We start from the raw sequence: 22,013 nt of genomic DNA, 5'->3' as shown, positions 1-22,013 counted from the left end.
GGCTGATGTTTATTCTCTTCATTGGGTGAAACACTTAGAGCCTCTTGCTAAATCTGAACAGTTGCTCTCTAATTTGTGTTTCTGTCTTCTCAAACGTTAAAGACAGAAAAAGATATTTTGAGTCCAAATTAGTTGTTTGAAAATTGGGCTTTGAGGGAAAAAATATGCTGCTGACTGTGCAGTAGGGAAGGCTGGAACCCAACCGATAGCTAGGTCCTCTAGCAGGGGGGATTTAAGTCAGGCCACTTTCTTCTCGGATGCCCGTTTTGCTGGGCTACATGTACTGCAAATGTAAAAGGGAGAACTGATTCTAGATCCCTGATTTCATAATAATGTTATGGGCTCATATCAGTAGTTGCCAAGAATGTTGTTGGCTCTTGCTGTGGAGTTTGGAATCAGGTGAGGAGGAAGCAGGGTAGCAAATAAGATTACAGCCATGGACTTGAGGAGAGCTGAAGTTACTGAATGCCTTCTTTGCATCAGTATTCACTGACAAGACCATCCCTCAGGAATCTCTGACCCAGGAGACCAAGGTAAAGGACTGTTAGAAGGAGGACTTTCCATTGGTCAAGGAGGATTGGGTTAGAGAACACCTAGGCAAACGTGACACCCACAAGTCCATGGACCCTGACAGGACGCATCCATGAGTGCTGGGAAAACTGGTGGACACCATAGTGAGGCCACTCACAATCATCTCTGAAAGGTTTGACAATCAAGAGTGGTGCCTGAGGACTGGGAGAAAGCAAATGTCATCCTGGTCTTCAAAAAGGGCAAGAACAAATACTCAGAGAACTACTGCCCAGTCATCCTCACCTCAATCCCTGGAAAGGTGGTGGACCGTCTCATTCTGGAGGCCACCTCTATCTATACGGATGAAAAAAGGTGATCAGGAGTAGTCAGCATTGATCCACTAAAAGTAAATCCTGCTTGACCAACCTGAATGCCTTCTGTGATGTGATAACTACCTGGATGGATGAGGGTAGAGCAGTGGATATTGTCTACCTTGATTCAGCAAGGATTTTGACGCTGTCTCTCACAACACCCTCATAGGCAAAATCAGGAAGTGTGGCCTGGATGAGTGGACAATGAGGTAGATTGAGAACTGGCTGAATAGCACATCCCAGAGGATTGCTATCAGTGGCACAGGGTCTAGTTGGAGGCCTGTCTCTAGTGGTGCCCCCAAGGGTCTATACTGGGCCTGGTATTGTTTAACATCCATCAATTACCTGGTGAAGGGGAGATGCCTCCTCAACTGGTTTGCTGATAACAAAAGTCTGGAAAGGCCAATACCCCCGGGTGCTGTGCAGCCCTTCAGCAGGACATCAACAGGTTGGAAAGACGGGCAAAGACCTGTGTGAAGTTCAACAAAGACAAACGCAGGGTCCTGCACCTGGGGAGGAATAGCCCCATGCACCAGCACAGGCTGGAGGCTGATCAGCTGGAAAGCAGCTCTGAGTAGAAGGACCTGTGGATCCCGGTGGACAGCAAGTTACCCCTGAACCAGCAGTGTGTCCTTGCGGACGAGAAGGCCAATGGGATCCTGGGGTGCATTAGGAAGAGCACTGCCAGCAGGTCAAGGAAGGTGATCCTCCCCCGCTGCTCAGCCCTAGTGAGGCCACATCTGGAATGCTGTCCAGTTCTGGGCTCTTCAGGAAAAGAGTGATATAGAGCTCCTGGAGCAGGTCCAGTGGAGGGTAACAAGGATGACTAGGGTTCTGGAACATCTCTCTTACAAGGAAAGGCTGAGGGAGCTGGGCCTGTTCATCCTCAAGAAGAAACAACTGAGAGGGGACCTCATCAATGTCTATCAGTATGTGCAGGGAGGGTGCCAAGAGAATGGATCCAGGGTCTTCTTAGTGGTGCCAAGCAATAGGGCAGGAGACCATGGGCAGAAACTGATACACAGGAAGTTCCACCTGAACACGAGGAAAAACTACTGTGCAGGTGAGCAAGCACTGTAACAGGTTGCCCAGAGAGGCTGTGGAGTCTCCCTCACTGGAGATATTCAAGAACTGTCCGGACACAATTCTGTGCCGTGTGCTCTGAGATTACACTGTTTTAGCAGGGAGGTTTGACCCTCTATGGTTCCTTCCAACCTGACCTGTTCTGTTATCCTGTAGAATCTTAAAGCCTCATGCAAACTATCAAACTGAGCCCAGTCTCTTAGATTTGAGTTGCACCCTGCCCTCTCTGCCACGAGGTGTCCAGAGGTTTGGCAACTGCTGTTGCCCTTCATAGGCCACGAGCCAGACAATTCCCAAGCTGTGAAGTTCTGTGCAGGCTGGTGGCAATGAAGCCACAACCCAGAGCACCTATGAAGTGAATCCAGGCTAAACAAGGATGAGCTGATGAGACTGCAAAGTAATTTCTTCAGGCAACGGAGATGGGGATAGCCAAAAAATGGTTCCTAGCTAAATGGGTGAGAGTGTGTTAGCAATAGTTTTAGGACAGGCAAAATGATCACCTATGTAATCCACATATCTTCTGAGAAAGGAAGACCAGACCTGTAACTGGAGCAATAAAAGGGAAAGATCTGCTGCGGTCCATGTTTTTTCAGTCATTCCTAGCATGCCTGTGAGGCATCAGGCTGGCCATGCAGCTTAGTGTTGGGCAGGGCTTTCTTATCCTGACACCTTTTGCCTGTCCTTAGGACCACATCATTCACAACCACACCAGTCTTGCCCCAAAGTAAATGATATATCAATAAATCAGGAATGACAAAAATATTGCCATTTCAATTTCAAGCAGCATTTAGCTAGATGTGTTCTAATTTTTCTTTATGATCAGGTCAGTTCTTGTGCAAGTGTGGCTCTGAAGGCAATTTGTAAGAGCTGGAAGCGTGAGAGCACCTTTTCCACAGAGGACTGTGTAGATCAGTGATGTACACTGCTCTGCAGATCAGTGATTTACACTATTTTTCATCTGCAGTGGGAAGAGAACTCTGTAAAATAGAGGGAGCTTTTCAAGAGAAAGTGATTGCCAAACACCTCCAGGATTTTGCTTTGTCAGAGATGAGGAGGATGTTATTTGCATTCACAGAGATAAATACGTTTTCTTCATCTCACTGGTGCCCAGACCATGCAGATTCCGTAAAGAGCTGTGCCTTCAGTGCTCTCTCATGTGCCCATTCACATACACACAAAGGATCACACTAGGAAGCAAGTGATATAGTTGAAGTTGCAGTTTTTTCAGCTCTGTAAATCTAGCCAGGACTCCCGACTGAGGTTTGGGATGTTAGATGGACTTCAAAAATCAGCATCTGCACAAGCGAGAGATTGTCTGTAGCCTGACTTTTGCGTTTATTTTTATTTTTTAATCTCTTCTCAAATAGGCTGCCGTGCTGCCTCCCTGACTCTCCAGTGCACGCATGCATCTCGGATGGAGATAAAGTATCACCATCTACTGGCGGCTGAAAGGATAACGGCAAAAAATTTTACAAGGTAATGGTGCTTTTGCCAGGTACCGGTGTGAGATGATGCAGAGAGCCCTGCTCCAAGGACAGAGAAGGTGGCTCACAACCTCCTTGGCTGCATTAGAGCAGCTGAAGACTGGCAGGTAATTTCTCAGTCACCCTTGCTGTGGTTGTACCTGCCGGTTGGTCCTGTGTGCAGGAAAGGTTGATGCTCCTGGCACTGTTTTCCCTGGGCATGCATGACATACAATGGGCTGAAGCAGTTGTGGTTTCACTGCCTGGAAATGAGAACTAAAGGCTGAGCCCATGAACCACGCTGCCCCAGGAGAGAGCCAGGCCCCCACAGGATGTGGGCTCAAGTCTCTGGGCTGTGAAGGGCTCCAGCCAGCTGGACACCTTCCAGGCTGTCAAAGCCAGGTGTCAAGTGCAGAAAAGATCCTGTTTCTTCTGCCCTTTGCAGCAAAGTAGCCAGTGAACCCAGATCAGGGGTGTGTGAAGATAGGAAGATGCTACTTGCTCTTCTGATTCAAATGTGCAGATAGGTTGTTGAGATCATCCAGGGATATTGCAAGCTGTGGTGACCCGGGGGACCGGGAGGAGGTGGGGTCACCTCCTAGTGTCAGGGAGGGTGTTCCACAGCCCACAACTTTGCTGCTGTCCTTGCCTAAGTAGTGGAGGAAAGCACACCTGTGGCTTGATTTGTGCTCCCCAGCAGAGACCTGGGGTCCCACAGCCCATGCACAGCCCTTGGCAGGTGAAGGCATGGGTGAGCATAGAGGGAACAGTGCTAGGAATGGGATCTTCTTTGCTCAAGGGTTCCCCTAGCTATGGAGTCCCATCCGCTGCAGTCAGTGAGAGGCAGTGGTGTACAGGCAGTGGTGCTGAGCTGCACCTGTGGCATGGGCACACTTTTGTTGAGCTCAGAGAGTGGAGCCCATGGAGCTGACCACCTGCAGTGGGCAGTGGATCACCTGCACCCACCCGGGTTAGCTTTCCCTGAGAGCTGCTCACAGTCCTAGCCTGTCTGTAGCCAGTGCTCACCAGCTCCTTCAGGATCTGAGGGAGATGAAGCAGAGGAGAAAGGGAGATGATGGGAGAAAAGAGAGTGAAGGGGTATCAGAAGGCAACTGGGAAACAGAGGAGAGCACCCAAGGATTTCATGGGGGGATCTCCTTCCTTAATAGCAGCTCTTGTTCTGTTTCCTCAGGATACTTGTGTGACTTGTCCTTCTAGTAAAACCTTGCCTTTGGTCCACATGTGGAGTGTGTCAAGGTGGCAGCCACCCCGGAGATTACAGTACAGTGTACACGGCTTTATTCCCTACATGGTCATTCATTCCCTACTTGCTGGATGGTTTTTGAAGCTGGGGCCAAGTTTTGTGTTGCTGCAGCTGCCAGCATACAGGTTTTAGCATGGACACAGTCTCTGCTGAGACAGAGGGATAGAAACAGTCTGTGTATACATTTGTGTCTCTTGTCAGTAAAGGTGCACAGGAGATGTGTCTCTTCTTCCCAAGCTACTTGGACCTGTTGTGTGTTCCTACTAACAGCAGCACCCAGCAGATGGATCATGTGGACTTCTTGGATGGATATCATCATGCTCCACTAAATCTTGACTTTGTTTCTGATTGCCAGTTAAAAGGCAGACGGAAGGAAGAGGGATTAAGAGCCATCCCATCTATAGCTGTTTTATGCTTTTTCTTGCTGAGGACTTTCTGAATTCTCTTTAGCATCATCATGTCCCCTCCCCATTTGCAAAAGGCCACCACAAAGTAAAGAGAAACACTTCTGAGTTTCAAGACAACACTGTTCAGGGTGAGCCTCTCAGTCCATCCATCACTGCTGTTTCCCTCTCTTCAATTTACCATTCTTGGCATTTGCAATGTGCCGCAGCAATCACAGCCCACATCCCTGCACAAGCAATGCCTGTTGCTCTCTCCTGTGCCTGTTGCCAATGGAACAACTGCTGAGTTAGGAGGTTGTGCTGGGAGCCTCCTCTGACACTGCCACAAGGCATTTTAGTATTTTGGTCTTGTTCCACCTAGCTACAAAACTCCAATACATCAGGTTTTCTATGGAAGGGACTGCAACCTTGCCACTGGAGAAAGCAGCAAGTCTCACATCCTGGAAATTGTGGGCCCAGGGGCTCCTGAGAAGCTGAAAATAGAGCAGCTTGTGTTGCTAGTAGATGACTCCTTGTTAGGCAGCCAGTGAATGGTGCTGATGCACAGCTTAGGACAAGTGTGGGCTCTTCTGAAACTTTGCCAAAGTCATAGCCTTTCCACAAAATATTTCAACATCACTGAATTGGCAAATTCTAATGAAAAAAAATATTTCAGCTCATTTTTCTTTACCAGGGAAGAGACCCAGCTTGTTGGAACAAGCACTTTGGTAACACATCCAAAGCCACAAATTTTCTTTTTTTTTTTGGTCCCCTCTATCTTCTTCATGTATGCTTCAAATCAATCATAGCTTGATGTTTCTCAAACAAATGGAAGAAAATGCAGAGCCTCACTATTTTACTTGTTTTATTTCACAACTCTTTGCCTGTTTTTTCCATCTGAATTCAAGTAGTGTTGTAGGATGGTGGACCAAATTTTTCCATCTACCTGAGTTTATGTCAGGAGTAGCTGTCCTGGGATGATTTTTGTTTGTATATTGGGGAATCTCAGAGAAACAGGTTATGTATCATAAGCACACAAAATCACTACTTTAGTTTCCCAAGTTGCTGAGTTTTGAGCTGTCAAAACACTGAGTGGTTTGATTTGGTATTAAAATCAAGTACTTACATTGAGCCTTGCGTGTTTTAATAATGCCCTTTGGAAAACTCAGCTGTGCATCCTGTGTGATTTGTTCTGAATGAAAACTATATTTAGTACCTTAAAATAATTGTCTTGAGAGGACTGGAAGTCCTCGAGCCTGTGCAGTCTTGGTTCAGTTCCTCTCGAGGCAGCCAAACAAATTCAAAAGTAACAGGAGCAGCATCCTGAATAATCACTGCTTTCTGCTTGAAATCTCACACAAGCCAGCATGACAGGGTGTAGGAGGAATACTAAACAAACTGTTAATCCCAAAGACTTGGCAAGTACTTGCTGGGTGTACCTGCCTCACTGTCGTCTTATAGCATATAGCAGGCATTAGCAAATCCAGTAAAGGAATAAACTGGGTCAACTGGGAGTAAAGCAACTGGAAAAAAAATATTGGTGTAGTCCAGGTCATTTCCACTGCAAGATTGAAGAGATGAGTGTATCAAAGTGAAAGCAAAGCAGCTGAAATGCCTGGGATAGGATATTGGCTTCTCTAGCATGTCACCAAAATTCATGTTGTACTTTCATATTTGTCTAAAGAACACAGGGCCCTGCAAATCTGGAATAGTCATATAGGCCAATTTCAGAAGCAAAAAGGAGGGACAGCTTCAGCTGGTATCAGGTTAAGCTAGTAGTGGTTGTTGATAGCTCCTTTAAGTGAGGGGGGGGCACAGGAAATGCAAAGGTTTCTTGGTGCAGGGTGTGTGCTACATAGTGTGAAATGACATCTGTTGTGGGATTCTCTACCCAGATATGAATTGCCTGGTACAGGAAATCAAACAGTTACAGCTAAGTGCATAATAGCCAACTCTGCCATCGAATTTTGCTCAAATGATTTTACAAACGATGTAAGTTTTCTTCCTTCTGTTGTCTAGGAGTGGTGGTATGCCTATAAGAAGAGACAAGACCATCTCTTGGCAGGGCTTCTCCTGGAAGGTCCTTGCTATAGTGTTATCCATCTGTGCTGCTTGGCTTTGGCATATTCTTCACTTAATTCTGTTTCCCTTGCTCAGCTTTTGCATAGAAAAACCAGTCTGGAGTATTGCTTGATGAGAGTGGCTTCTCCATACCTCTTAAGAAACAATGGACATGGCCACAGGACTTGGCACGAGGTTTTCCATGGGGTTGTGCTTCAACAAGGTTGTAGAATTAGAACTTGGATTTGCTTTCTAGCCATTTGTGGATTTTACCTGTCTCAGCTTGGCAGCAATATTTAAATTTTTAAAGTGTTTATGTAGTCAACATCAGCCTGAGGTTGGGCTTTCTGATTGAGGGATGCTTGCATGTGTCTTTGGAAACTCAGCCTCCTTTTTCTTTGACTCTGCATAGCCTAAATGCAAGCAGCCCAGTGAATGCAAATTCACCCATGGCATTTTGTATCCCTAAATGGTATGCAGAATAATTGCGCTTCTATAATTGTGTGTGGCAATATTTTCTGAATCTGTTGACAAAATTGTCTAAAATTTTTGCCTTCAAATGGTGAGAGTGTCTGACAATACCTGGCTGCATATCCTCATATAGTCTCCATCTGACTGTTGTGCAACACACACAAAATGTGTCTCTCATTTTTGGTACTTTTCTTGCAATAAGGAAGTAATTTTTTCTCAGAATTTTCAGTTACTCTTCATTGCTCTTTACCATATGTTAAAGTCATATTACATTAGAAAATGAGTAGATCCTGTTGAAGCCTGGTCTGCTTTATTAGCCAGGGTGTTATTTTGCAGTGTACAGTACACACAGTATGCATTCCAGATCCCCGAGGTGCTTGTTCTTGGAGTCCTTCCTGCTCTGAAGTCTCTGCTGCCACTTCCTCGCTGCTGAGACCACCAACAGACAGGATCTGGGAGTCCAAATGCAGGGGTTTAAGATACTGCTGGTACTCAGGTCCAGCCCATGTTTCTGCCAACACAGAGAAGGCCAAATAATACGAAATCTGATCCTCATCCAGGATGTTTCACAGACCATATATTTGCTGAAGCATCAAGCAGATGGCATGGCGTAGACACCTGGTACTGGTATCATCTTCAGTCACTTCATCTAAATCTGTCAGATCTGTGTCCTTGGTTAATCATGCTAAATAGCTTAAGCTAACATGATGTGCTGCTGGTTTTTCCGCACTGTTAAGCACTGTTAAGGAGCCACAATGCTTTTCTGTGAGGTCCCAAAGAAACTCCAGTTTTCAAAAAGGGCTCTAAACATCAGCATGGCAGCAAAAGGAATTCAGTAATTGCCAGTGTGGCTTTACTAATCAACTGCAACAAAAATTTCACCTCATCAGTTTTCTCTCCGAATATATTTGTAAATTAGAAGGCACTTCTTGCATGTCTGATCATCTGCATAATGAAAGATATACGCTTTCCACTTGGATTATTATGTAACTCATTTAATAAATATTTCTGTATATGAGAATATCTCTATATAAGCAAATAGATATCTATCTGTAGAAGAACATCTAATTTGATGATTAGAAAATTTCAAGGAGTGGAGAATGCATTGGTTCCTTTGGTTGATGGTTTCAGTAATTATTTACAATTTTTGCTATGGCCATGGACCTTGTTTCCTATTTTAATGAATCTGGCTTAAACCTTCAGCTTCTAGTTGATTTACACTCTGTCTCTGCTAGTGTATAGGACCACTTGGTTATTGTATTTTTTCCTTATTCAGGTTCTAATGCAGCATAAATTCTAGTCACTTCTTTGTTTTCCTTGTAACAAGATTACAAAATTGAACTGTGAGCTCCCTTTACCCTCTTTGAAGCATTTTCTTACCTATATATTTTGGTAAGAAAGGTACTAAGGATCAAAATATAACCAGCATAAAATGTAGGATATTCTAAATGATGCATATTGTAAAGACGCCTTCTCGGTTTCCCCAACTAAATACAGACTGGCAGAGAATAAGTTTGTAACCCTGCTAACACTGCTGTTGCAGTCAATGCTGCTGTTTTAGGAGGTCTCATGGGAGTTCACAAGGCCACACTGTCACTTTGCTGGTCACATCAGTGTCCAGGATGTTGTGGTGAAAACCTTAGAGCAGACAGAGCTGAGAGTATATTTGCCTCTGAGCCTGTGTCTGCTGGGTGCTTTCTGGTGCTGTGTCCTGGTGAGTATGGAATCACTGGATACAGGAAGGGAGGAAACCTGCTAAGGGAATAATGATGGAATCATAGAATTGTTTGGGTTGGAAGGGAGCTTAAAGATCATCCAGTTCCAATCCCCCTGCTGTGGACAGGAACACCTTCCACTAGACCAAGTTGCTCCAAGCCCATCCAACCTGGCCTTGAACACTTTCAGGGATGGGGCATCCGCAGCTTCTCTGGGCAACCTGTGCCAGTGCCTCATCACCCTCACAGTAAAGAATTTCTTCTTTATATCTAACATAAATCTGCCCTCTTTCATAATAATTAAATAAAAATCAAAGGTGGGATTTTGAGTGTACTGTTTTATGTTTAATTACAGCACTCTCTTCAGAATTTTCTTTAAACTTTTGCTAAAAATGTATTTTTACGACATCTATCAGATTTTGCTGTCTTTCATAAGGCATTCCTGAAGAACTGTGTTGTGAAGATGGAGTTTAGCTTCTACTTTCTCTAGAAGGCAAACTCTAAGTGTACACCCTTAGAGGTAGTCCAAAACTGAAACAATACTCAGATAAATTCTCATTGCCATCTTCCTTACATGGTCTTCTGTTACCCCAGAGAGTTGAGATGGAGTAATGACCTGTAAAGATTTCATTGTTTTCCTGAACATTCAACTTGTTTTTCTGAATTTCTGTATGATTTTTAGATTATTCAAGAGGGATATTTATTCATATTGGACCAGTAAAGAAAGTCTCCATGATGAAACACTCTGTTCATATGCATTCAACATCTGTATGGCTGCAATAACTAAAGACAAAAGCACACTGTGGAGGAAGAGCTCTTGAAAATGCGAAGCTCAAATGGCCCACACTGAAGTATCCTGGTTAGATGTATCCTTGCTGGCATCCACAGCACAGCTAGGAGACGCTCACTAGGCTTCCAAAATCCTGTCTGGGCATTCATTGCACTGAGCAGAAACCTTGAGTGAGTTCTCTAGGGGAGCCTCTCATGATTATTCTAGAGTCCTGTCCAGGAGACAGTGGAAGAAAAAATACAGCCAAAGCCACAGTGAATGACTTTGGGCTGCTGCCACTGCCTCGTGCCTGCCTGGCCTGCTTTGAGCAGCAGCAGGGAGAAAAACAAGGTATATTGAGCAAATTTGTAGCAGCTGCCAACAAACGACTCTCCCATCAACCTTGCTACAGCTCTGGTTCTTTCAGACTGATGAGACAATGCTTGAACTCATGAGAAATCAGGTAATTGCAGAGTTCATTCCCTGTAGTTCAGAAGACTCAAAAGTTTTTGCTTAGCTGGGTACATGTGCTGATCTGCTTTATCAACCTGCTTGCTACGCTGCTGCCCACGTTTGTAAGTCTGTTAAATACAAAATGATGAACAAGCTACTGCAATGTAATCGCAAAACTTCCAAATTGCCAAAGCAAAACTCATATATTGCCTTGGTTTACTTTCTAGCAGATAAAAGTAACATCTGCACTGCTGCCTAACTTTCCGTAAAGACGAGTTTTCTGCAAGTGTTCTTCAACACCAGCAATTCAATAGCTGACACACATTTATGCAAGTAAAGCTTGTTTTGGGCTTACTTTCTAGAAGCTGTGTTTTCATTGATAAATACATTTGCCATGGGTCCTGTGGGCTTTTTCCTACAAGGAAGCAGAAATTTTTAACTTCAAAACAGGAAGTGAAAGGTTATGTTCAAGATGTGTTGTGGTTGATTTCAGTGAGGGTTTTTTTCACGAGTGTGATAAAAGCAGATGTCAAGAGAGCATTCATGGATGGACTCTACTTGAAAGCCTGGGGGAAAGTAGGCAATAGGTAGATCTACTGTGGTGTTTCTTGCTTGACACAGCTACAGTTCCTGCACTGCTCCTCGTCTCTGGGCTACAAACCTTGTCAAAAGGAGTGGGGGAAGGGTCAGGAATTGGCTCTATTTATGAAGTCATTATCTGTGTCCCTTGAATGATGTTGGCAACACTGCCAGTTATCTGCCATCCACACCACTTTGGTGTTTCAGGTTCAGCTGCAATGTGAAACTCTGTGTACAAACATGCATGCATTAGAACCATGTCACAGACATGTTCCTCAAACACTTCTCAGGTATTGGTGACACTGTAATTTGGCTTAAAAAAGGGGAGACCACGAACAGCCCTTACCAGTAGGTGCTGGATTTTTCCTCGTGGGAATGTCAGACTGAAGGAGATTATTTTGTAAGCCGTCTCTTCACCCATTACAAGTTGTAAAGTTCATTCCTTCCTCAAGGATTGCGCAGCATCAAATGTCTCTGTTGAACAACAGCCTGCTTATGAGTGCCAGAAATGAGACTAACTGAAGTTTTTTGTGACGAACTGTCCCACATTCTCCTTGCAGGATTGAAAGACCAATATTTTAAACTTCTGGAATACCCTAAAAAGTGTTTGTCTGTTGGGAACACCCTTGATGTTCACCTAAAGACATTATAGGAAAGGGATAACAGTCTTGCTTCAGTTTCTTCTGAATAAATCCCTAATAAGATTCCTAAAATTCTTGAATAAATAGAGCTTGGATGTGGATGACCTCACCTTGACACATTTTAATTACAGGAATCTATCATTTCTTCTTTGATGTTCCCTGTATTTTCTGTTGCACAAGAGTTTATCATGGAACACAATCCTTTGGAAAGAGAGCTGTGTACTGTATGTGAACAGTACTATGACTATTTCCTGGTTCCTGGTGAAAAACAACTCAGTGAGGAATGATGGGGACTAAAAGCACAGTTACTACTTCATGTAGGATTGGCATAACAAGATAGGAGAAAAGGCAGACCTAAACCATGTTGTGCATCTTCACAGGCTTGAAAGAAACAAGGCTAAGTTCTGACCACCACAAGTTTAAGAGAGCAGACATTGAAGACATTACACTAATAACCTTTAGAAATGCAGGCATTGTTATTAACTTTAATAGGAATGCATGCAAATTTCTTTCCTTTACTCTGCTATGGGCAATAAAGTCATGATATTATCAAAGAGACAAGCGTAGAAATGTGTACAATGGCTACAAGAGATTCCAAAGAGAAAAAACTATTTATGGATCCTTTTAGGCTTAAAAAATGGTGCTGGAAGTGATTAGGTTTTCTCTTGTGCTCAACTTTTACACCAAAACCAGTTATTCACTACATACGATAATGCTGTTGAAAACTGATTAATTTACTTGCAGGAAGCAAGACATTAAAACCAGGCACATGACCAGCAACACAATATTTAACCAGAATGTTTACTATTCACTGGTGTTTGTTTATGCGAATAATTATTTGACTGGTGCGGCTCTTTGAAGAAAGAAATGCTTTGTTGAAGTACCTCTGCTGTATTCAAGCACATATCATTTTAAATCTGAAAAATATTCTGCAGGAAAAACAAACAAACAGACCAAAAACCCCTAGGAGTGTTAAATTTAATGCTGGTATTTACAAGGTAAAACTGAAGCAATTCAAAAATTCTTACTGAAAGAAAACAAATCTATCCTTAAGCTTTCTGGCTTACATATCCTAAGAAAGTAACTGCAGCAAAGTCTAGATTCAGTGTTAAAAATGTCCTTTGCAGATGCACAGAGACATATGGGGAGCCTTTGTCAGAAGCAGCAAGGCCTTCAGAGCTGGTAGATGAGGTGAGGGGCCTAACAACTCACTAGGTGCAAGGAGCAGTCCTCTGCTGAACTTATTATTCAGGTTCCTGGTTGTGTAACTTACTATTTGCTCATTTTGCTGGTGTGGTCAAGAGTCACTCAGAGCCAAGGAGCCTGACAAACATCTGCTTTTTCCAGGTCTATGCTGGAACAGATTGTCATCCTGAAGCCCCAACATCTGCTCTGTGGAGAGGAACAGTTGTGGTACTTGCTTGGTGCCAGAGCCTCTTAAAGGCACATTTCCCTGTGAGGCAGTGGAGCCTGAGTGTGGTAGCAGAAGGGTTTGGGTCAAGTTTTGGAGATAGAATGTTGAATTCCAGGGATTTAACAGGGGTTTACCTCTCAGCTTTTTCTGTGCTTCCTAAAAAGTGAAATATGCAAGTAATAATGTTGAATTTACTTGGGGTTTTTTGCTGATTTGTTTTGGTTTTTTGTCTCCTGTGTTTTTCAATAGAGCAGCCCAGAAAGAGATCATGAAAGCTGCTGGAAAACGTGTCTTTCATCACAGACTCATAAATAATTTAGGTTGGAAGGAGACTTTGGAGGGCATCTGGTCCACGTCCTTGCTCAGAGCAGGGAAAACTTGCAACTTGTATCTATCCGAGAAGGAAAATGAAGATCTCTAGGGAAGAAAAGCTGTAAGTATGAGAGCTGCACCTGCAACAGTTTGTTTTGGTTTTTTTTTCCCTGTATCTTGCCTAATTCTCAGAGACCAGAATGGCTGGACCGCTAAAGTGTATCTATTCCAACAAAACCCTCTGCTAAGTTAATTAGAAAATTCTTCTGTTGCAACTCGCTTTGCTAATCCTTAAACATTTTCAAACTGATTATCTTGGCCTACTACGGGCACGGCAGAAAAGTAAATCCAAATGTAATTGAGGCTTAATTACAAATTTGAGAACTAATGACAGTCAAGCAGATATGGGACACATTACATATTCTGCTTTTATTAAATGATAATTCTGTTTTACATTTTGTGCTGAAACTTTGGGGGCAGGGAGGGAAGGTGATGTATCCAAATAGCAGTGCAGATTGTAAGGCTACTAAAAATGATTCAGATATTGCCCTGTGAAAAAAAAATTGGTTTTACCCTCCTTTAATTGAAAATGTCCATGTGAAATACGCAAGATCCTAAATATACTGGATTATGGGATTGCAACAGGAGGATTTAAGCATATAACTGCCTCCTTTAATTTCGTTTTAACTTGAAAAACATGAGCGGGCTGAGGTGCTCGGTCAGTGCGGGCGATTGAGCCTCTCGCCAGGGAGCCAAAGCCCCACCGTGGCAACACGGGGGCCGTGACTGGCCCGGAGCCACGTCGGGGCGCGCAGGGCCGCCTCCAGGAGGGCTCCCGGGTCGGGCTCCCGGGTCGGGCTCCCGGGTCCGGCTCCCGGGGGCGGCTCGAGCGGGGCCGTTGGGCGCGGCCGTTATTCCCGCCCGCCCATTCTCCCCGCGGGCGGGCGGGGCGCAGGGGGCGGGCGGGGGACGGACGGGACGGGACGGGACAGGACAGTACAGTGCCTCTTTCCCGCACCGCCGGGACAGCGACACCGAGGCTCCCGGCTTGCCCCGCCATGGCTCTCAGCTCCGAGCGGCTCTTCGACTCCCTGGGACATTTCGGCAGGTACTGGGGGTGCCCCGCGCACGCGGCTGTCACACCCGGACATCCCCGAGCGGGGACTCGTGGGCGCCCGCCCTGGCCGGGTGTCACAGCTACCCCAGGGGGACACAGCGCCGTGCACCGCGTGTGCGCACGGCATCGCGCAGGCTGCTGCAGGGCACTCGCACAGACACGCAGCGGCCGTCACAGCGACACATGCACAGGGACTGTCACACGCGCACAGACACCGGCACTTACGCACACCGCAGCGCGGTGTATGAACTCACACTAAACAGACTGGCGCTGCTGCTTGTGTTTGCAGCACTCTACACACACCCCCATACACTTTTCCACACGCACGCGAGTGCTCACTCACACCGTGCACCACATCTCTGTGCGTGCCGCGCTCACACAGGCACCCACACGGCACCCGTTCCCACATGGCCTCACAGACCTGCCGGCACCACGTGCATCCCCACGCACTGTGCACGCAGCCACGCATCCGTGGCCATGCACTTTAGACACTTAACACACACATTTCTTGCACGGACACACACACACACAGAGCCCCAGGGTCTGGAACAGCCTATGCACTTCAGGGCTGATAAGCAGTATGCAGGGAAGCACTGTGTGACACTCCTGGGTTTGTTGCCTGTGTTAGATGGATATGGAGTATATGCATGTATCCTTATCAGCAAAGGTTTACCCGTAGGGCAAGTGGTGTGGTGCCTGGTGGCGAGTTTCCTTTGGTGTGCCTTGTGGCTATGGGGCGTGTGTGTACAGAGGCCTGGGTTTGTTAGATGGGTACACAGACATGGCGTGTGTGTGTGTGTGTGTGTATGCTTCTGTAGCTCTGGATGCGGGGCTGAGACTCTGCTTATAGTGGGTAATGGAGAAGAAAAGCAAGGAAATTAAGTTTTAGAGGATATGAATATTAAGGCTAATGGGCGCACATCCTCCCAGTGAGCTCTCTTCTGCACTTCCGTAATGTGCTGATCATCATGGGGTTTGGAGCAGATGGCTGGAATAGACCCATGTGTCACAATTTGGCTACGAGTTCAAGCTGTTGAATTGCAGTGTTGTGCTTTCTAGCTCGGTGACCAGTGAGCCAGCCTAACACACGATGTTGATCTTCTCTCAGGGGCAGGCAGGAGCGGCATTTTGGACAAGGCCTGGGAGCTCCTTGTAATGCTAGAAGTGTCTGAACTGCAGCAGGAGAGGCTCTTAATATCATGTGCAAGCAGTAGTGGTGGGTATCAATAGCCTCTTCAGATAGTTAGGATGGAAAAACATTGTCTTGCTTAACTGGCACCTGTGCTTAAATTAGATATTTGACTAAGTTGTGACTTACAGGCACATCTATCTGAACAAAATCTCATTTGTTATCAGTTCTAGGTCAGCAACAAAAGTACCTTGTTCTGTGTGAACTAGGAGAGAAATCCTAGCAATCAGTTAATTTTACTGCTGCTCTTGTTCTGTTTTGTGTGCTCTTTGTGGAAAGCAGGTGCTTGACACTGAATACTGAAATAACACAAAAGTAGTTATTTTTTATTACCAGAGTAGTTTTCCTACTTGAGAACATTTATCAATATTTTATCTAAGTTTTTCAAAACTACTCCTTGCAATTAAAATGAGACCAATTTTACAGAAATAGCCTCACATCTAGGAAGCAGAGTATTTGAGATGCAGTTCAATAGGAGCTGCTTTAAGTTAAGGAGCTTTGAGATGAGATGCAGGGTACCAAAATTTGCATAGTCCTGTTAGACTTACGGCTGTTTAAGATTTCAAAGACCACACTAGTGGTATAGTATAGTATATATAGTATAATATAGTAAGTATAATAGCAGCTTATGGTGGGTGGAGCTATTTAAAAATATTGTAAAAAAATCTTTTAAATCACTTGATAGTGCTAGATAGATGATCATATTTCATATGAAAAGCTGTTCATAACTGCAACCATGAAGTTAGTTCTGCTCAGTTTGCAGCATCATGGCACTGACAGATAATCAATTGTTCATTTCTTCAGTTCGAGCAATTCCCATATGGCCCATATAACCTATGCACTATATATAGATTCTGTAGATTTGACTGACAGATTCTGAGCAATCCAAGCATGACTGTTAGTATTTTGAGACTGTTTTGATTTTCTTAAAATCCGACAGATGCAGTAGAGAATGAGCAGCTGTTCATACATATATAAATATGGAGATAGTATATATGCATTCTATATATATGTAATATATAATATATAGCTATATAGAAGTTGTTAATACACAGATAATATATAAACCATTCCCATCAATTAAGATTGTGAATTTTATGGAATTTACATTCACATGGATGCTGACAATATTTTGTTTTCTGTTTGGACTCTCTTTCACAAATCTCAGTGATGTCATTGTTCTTAGTAGGGTCTTGAGACATGCATGAACGACCATAAAAACGTAATGGCTTCTGTATGCTATGCCAGTAAAGAAGGACTTTATGCCTTTGAATTTGGGCATGGGTAGCAACTGTGGCCTATAAATTCAAGAAGGTTGTTTTAAACATTGTTCTTGAGTCTGTCTGCAGAGCATGAGATCACCGGTCACTATTGCAGAGACTGGATGACGGACAAATAGTGCTCTGTGACTCAGATGGCCTCATCACGAAAGGGTTGCCAAGCCTTAAAGCTCACAGTTTACCTGCAGTGAACTGCACCCTTCTCCCATGCAGCAGATCCTGCCAGACTGCACCTTTGGGCTCTTCCTCTCAGCCTCCAGCCTCAGCCCCTCTCTGCCCACACACTCCAACTCCAAGAACCCTCTCAAGGGCCCATCAGGTACAGTCAGACACTGGCTGTCACTGGTAGGCCCTGTGCTGGGGAAAGGGAGACGTGACCAAAGGGCATAAGGTTGGTAGCAAAGTGTGTGCATAGTGGGTAGGTGAGCCTTAGGAGCTGGCTGGCTGGCTCACACTGCCTGCACATGCAATTCCCAGGTAAACTAGAGGACTTCTAATGACTTCAGTGACTTTAATCTACCAGCAGGACACAAAACTTACATATGTGGTTGCTGGTGAGGAACAGGCTGTGTATTCTGTCGCTCTGATCTGCACCATGGCAGTGTGCTGAGTGGAGACATGATCTAATCCGGAATAACTGTCTAGAGAGAGATCTGGGGAGGTACCCCTTATGGTAAGTGTGGATGAGAGTAAGGATTTGATTTCCCAGCTGGAACGTCTGGTAGCTATGAGATGCAGCTTACACAGTACGCAGCATTTTCCTTCTGATTAACAGTTTTCAAATCTTGGCTTATACTTTAGCCAAAAACAGGTGGTGAAAATTGTCAGGGAGAGAGAGGAAGATTGGGTGTCACTGACACTATTTCCAGATTTTGTAATGAATATTTCCAGAATCTTTTAAAAGATTGCCTTTTCTTCTGAAATATTCTGTCTTTTACAAAGTTTAGAAAGTTACCTGGATTTTCAAATGTTGGTTTTATAAATAATACATTTTACTAGCAGCTAGACTATCTAATAAATTAAAAATTACTGCTATTTATCTTTACTGAGATGTTTATGTATTTATTCAGGTTTTGACATCTTTGCACTGTTGTCTTCTATGAACTTTTTGCCTGGTCAGTGGAGTTGCTACAGTTCGGACTTTAGAAGCAAGCAAACCAAAGATTAGCAATGGCTGCTGTGAGGAGGAGGGAAGCAGGACAGGCTGTGTGTTTGGATAGAACACTCACCTGTTGCAGCCAAAGGTGGGGTTTAGCAGACAGTAATACAGTTACCAACAGTTTCACCATTTTCCCTTAATTACCCTGGAACTTTTCTAGTGTTTATAAGCATATGAGAGACTCTGCTTACCTCAAAAACTTGCTTGACTTTTGTAGAAATTCTTTGTAGTGGGCTTCTACAGTGCAGGCACTGCTGGTCAGTGCCATAGAAGCAATATTTGAGTGGCCAGTGCTAACACTGTTTCTCTTCTCCCTACTTTGCAGAGTTCTTGGTTCACTTCTAAAGCTTTACACCAAACAGTCTGTCTTCTTTTCACATCTTGGAACTTTTCCAGGCTCCTCTTTCCATGCTGTTGCCCTTATCCTCTCTCTTTTTTCACAGCTCTTGTGAGCAGATTACATCTGCAGATTGTGCTGTGTTCATGTTATTTCCAGAAATTCTTGGTTTGTATCAAATAACATGGAGTCCCAAGTATCTCAAAGATTGTGCTCACCACTTCTTTTCACAAAAAGAAAAAAAGAACACTTTCCAGCAATGATTTTTCAAACTCATGTATTTTACAGATACCTTGAAAGATTCTTTCCCAACAAAACCACATTTTTCAAGTGGAGAAGTGTGCTTGTGAGACATGGAAAGAAATTGCTTTTCGTTTTTCAAGTTAGTATGGAGAAGCAGACTGTTGTATTAATATTCCGCATTTGAACAGATGAATTTTAATTAAACAAATGGAAGCATTACAGGATTTTTCTGAGATACTAGTACATTTAGTATTTAGTACATTCTACACAAAATTAGTATTTTTAAACAATATAATGTGAATTTCTGTTTAATCTTTGAGTAGTTTGCTTAAGATGAACAAAATGCTGTGGTTTGGAGATTGTTTTCAAAAAAGTCCTTTTTTTTTCCCATATGCTACCTCATACAGTGGAAATATTTATTGCAACATATCTGTCATTCAGTTTTCAAAGTGTACCAGTGGGCAGCTGTTTGTATTTACTTGAATGTGCTAGACAGAAGAATCTCAAATCCAAGTCCTCCTTTGGCTCCTAGTCAGGGGTGATGTTTGACAGAAATGTTTGATAAGTGTTCTTATAACTATAACATCTGAATCAGCCTGTGCTAATTTCACATGTTCATAGGATGAAACAGGGGGACTTGGCAGCATTTCTTTTTTTGCCCCTTTTTTTGGGGTGGGGGGGAGGGATATTTTGCAAATAGTACTTAATCCTGTTGGTTGAACGGCATCATAATAACCTTGGAGAAATGAGACAGCCCATGTGTTTTGAGAGAGCAAACTCTAGCAGCTTAAACAAAGGCCTTATTATCTATGCCTGACTAGGCAAAAGTGGAAATATTCTCAAGACTCAGAACCTAAGCTGGATACTGGCAAATGCTCCGGAATGATGGTGGCAATGCACCAGCAGTGTGGTCTGCGAGAGGTACTAACAGCATTTGCTGGGATCCAGGTCATGCTGGGGGCAGTCTAAAGCAAGATCTGCACAGACAAAACTGTTCTGCCACAGAACGTGCTGGCATCTTCACCCTGGAGGTGCCTGCCTGTTTCTGGCTTGAAAAAGTAGATTATAGTAAGAGAAGCAGATTAAAAAGTAGATTACAATAATAGAAAAATGACTAAAAAGCAGCATGAAATTGCACCTATACTATCCATTACTTCTCTAAGGCTAGAACCTGCAATGCGAGCAACACTGAAACTTAAAGCTGGTAAATCAATTATGATTTGTAAACCAGACGGCTGAGATTCACCTCTGAAATGTCGCCAACCCCCCAGGGTGGCTTCTATACCAAGTTGTAGCATAGACACAGTTATGGCAGCATAAGGCAATTATCACACACGTCAAGGAGCTGATGATCAGCTGTTTCATCCTGAAGTATTATGGTGTGAATGAAAATGAAATATGTAAGGCACTGGACAGTGTGTTCCCTGTAATACAATGCCTGGGACTGGGATACCATTCCTAAAAAAGCTCTGTCAGTAATTTTCTCATAATAGTAATGATTTTCAGCAGTACTAAGGTATCTCAGAGTTGGAAGGAAATTTTTATAAGAGGCCTTACTCATGGAAAGTTTGACTAATATTTGCAGGTAGTAAAATCACGCAGGTAGAAAACACCTTTAAATTCAGGGAATTTTTTGAAGGCCCCAGGAGCCTTTAGCACATTCTGTGACAATTTCTGTGCCACAGTTTTGCTATACACAACAAGGATGGTACTGAGACAGATACATACACTACTGACATTTTATTTAAGGTAGCTCGAGGCATGAAGCTATAGCAGCTGAGCAAGGACATGAGATTCTCAACTTTTCAGAAATACGGAAAAAATAGCAAGCCAGAGAAGATACCAGGTGAGGTAGCTGTATCTTGGTTACAATGGCAAGACTGGAAAAAGTGTGACAACAAACTCTAGAAGACAGAGATTTACAAGTACTAATAGTGATGGTTGATCTGTCAAATTGTCCATACACTTGGAGACAAATCTTAGCTGTCTTTGGAAAATACTGAAACTGCCAAGAGAGCTAATGTACACCTTAATATGGTACACTGGTGGCCAAACTATAGTGCTCACCTCATGCAGAGCAGATGTTTTTTGAAAACCACATGTGGTGAAAATAGGATTTGAGGAATCTAGAAGCACCATCCCTTGGATCATAAACTGAACCCTTTCCTCAAGAAGATGTTTTCCTCAAGAGGTGAAGTTAGGTTTGCTCTTCCTACTATCTGGAGGCATTACTATTAGGTAGCTGCATCAGAGATGCAGCCACCGCAGTGGTGCTGAGGCAAGAATACAGGACAAGCCCTGGAGAATAGATGGAAAAGGCCAATAAGGCAGCAAGAAGTAGAAAAGAAGTGCTGAAAAGGTGCTTCAAAGAACTGGGAATAATTTGCTGCTCTATGAAGAGCAATCAGAACCACACTTTGGATGGACTTCAGTGCCATTTACATGTGTTACATCCACCATGGCCTGAACTTTTCCAGCCATATAGTGATTTCTTTCTCCTCCCTAAGTTGTGAAAGAGATATGGAAGCATCTAAGTTCCTACCTGATACATCTGTAAAAGTCTGTCCTAGCTGTGTGGGGAAATCAGCTGTCCAAATCATGGCACTAATGAGCTCATCTCAGTATCTTTACAGGCTTGTTGTGTAAACTTCAGACATCTCTGCTAAGTCACCTTGTCCAGGGGGAGAAATGGAACATTAAGGGCATGATCCGTCTGTCTTGTTTTCAATATGTGGTTTAGGACAAGGTAAATCCTGGTTTGTCTGTGGTTCCTCTCCAAGTGGAAAGGGGATCTAGAGAAATAGTATAGATGTTTATGGATTACATACTGTATACATATTGCATCAAAGTGTACAGTAAGCATGGTGAAATTATACTGATGATATCACATTTCATTTAAATAATTTATATTTATGTATCATATTCCAGAACAAATTGTTGTTTGATCTGTTTTCATGTCTTTAGAACTGGTGTATGTCAGCAGAACTGGGAATACCAAGAAGTTGCTACAGCTCAACCTTTCTGAGAGAGATAATTCATGTTAGTTCCAGCTTCAGAGCAACTGGGACCTCATCTCATTTACACTTGTATTTTAGGCTCCTCAAAGAACTGTCATCCTTTGTAGATCAGTGTAGCCAACCTCAGTTCTGCCTCACTCATTGAGAATAGAGGGGGCAGTTAGTACAAAAGTAGATTTATG

General features: G+C 43.6%; 1 protein-coding gene across 5 annotated transcripts in view; it reads left to right on the top strand.

Moving 5' to 3' along the window:
* Window positions 1-13,088: 13,088 nt before the first annotated feature.
* SLC22A16 (solute carrier family 22 member 16) overlaps window positions 13,089-22,013 on the top strand; it is a 35,782-nt gene continuing 26,857 nt past the window's right edge. Inside the window, exons 1-2 of one of the 5 annotated variants that reach the window (XM_042016636.1) lie at window positions 13,089-13,176; window positions 13,427-13,610. In XM_042016636.1, coding sequence (XP_041872570.1) covers window positions 13,585-13,610 — 26 coding nt within the window. In that variant the 5' untranslated portion in view covers window positions 13,089-13,176; window positions 13,427-13,584. Of the gene's footprint in view, window positions 13,611-14,469; window positions 14,598-15,714; window positions 15,823-21,455; window positions 21,561-22,013 lie in introns of those variants that run through there. The other 4 variants (XM_042016638.1, XM_042016635.1, XM_042016639.1 and 1 more) reach the window with 4 other exon arrangements.

Source organism: Corvus kubaryi, unplaced genomic scaffold (genome assembly GCF_017639235.1).
Source record: "Corvus kubaryi isolate FWS band 111438036 unplaced genomic scaffold, C.kubaryi_AGA036_p1.0 split3-73, whole genome shotgun sequence".
Taxonomy (NCBI): Eukaryota; Metazoa; Chordata; class Aves; order Passeriformes; family Corvidae; genus Corvus; species Corvus kubaryi.
This window is presented reverse-complemented; position numbering and strand designations above follow the sequence as displayed.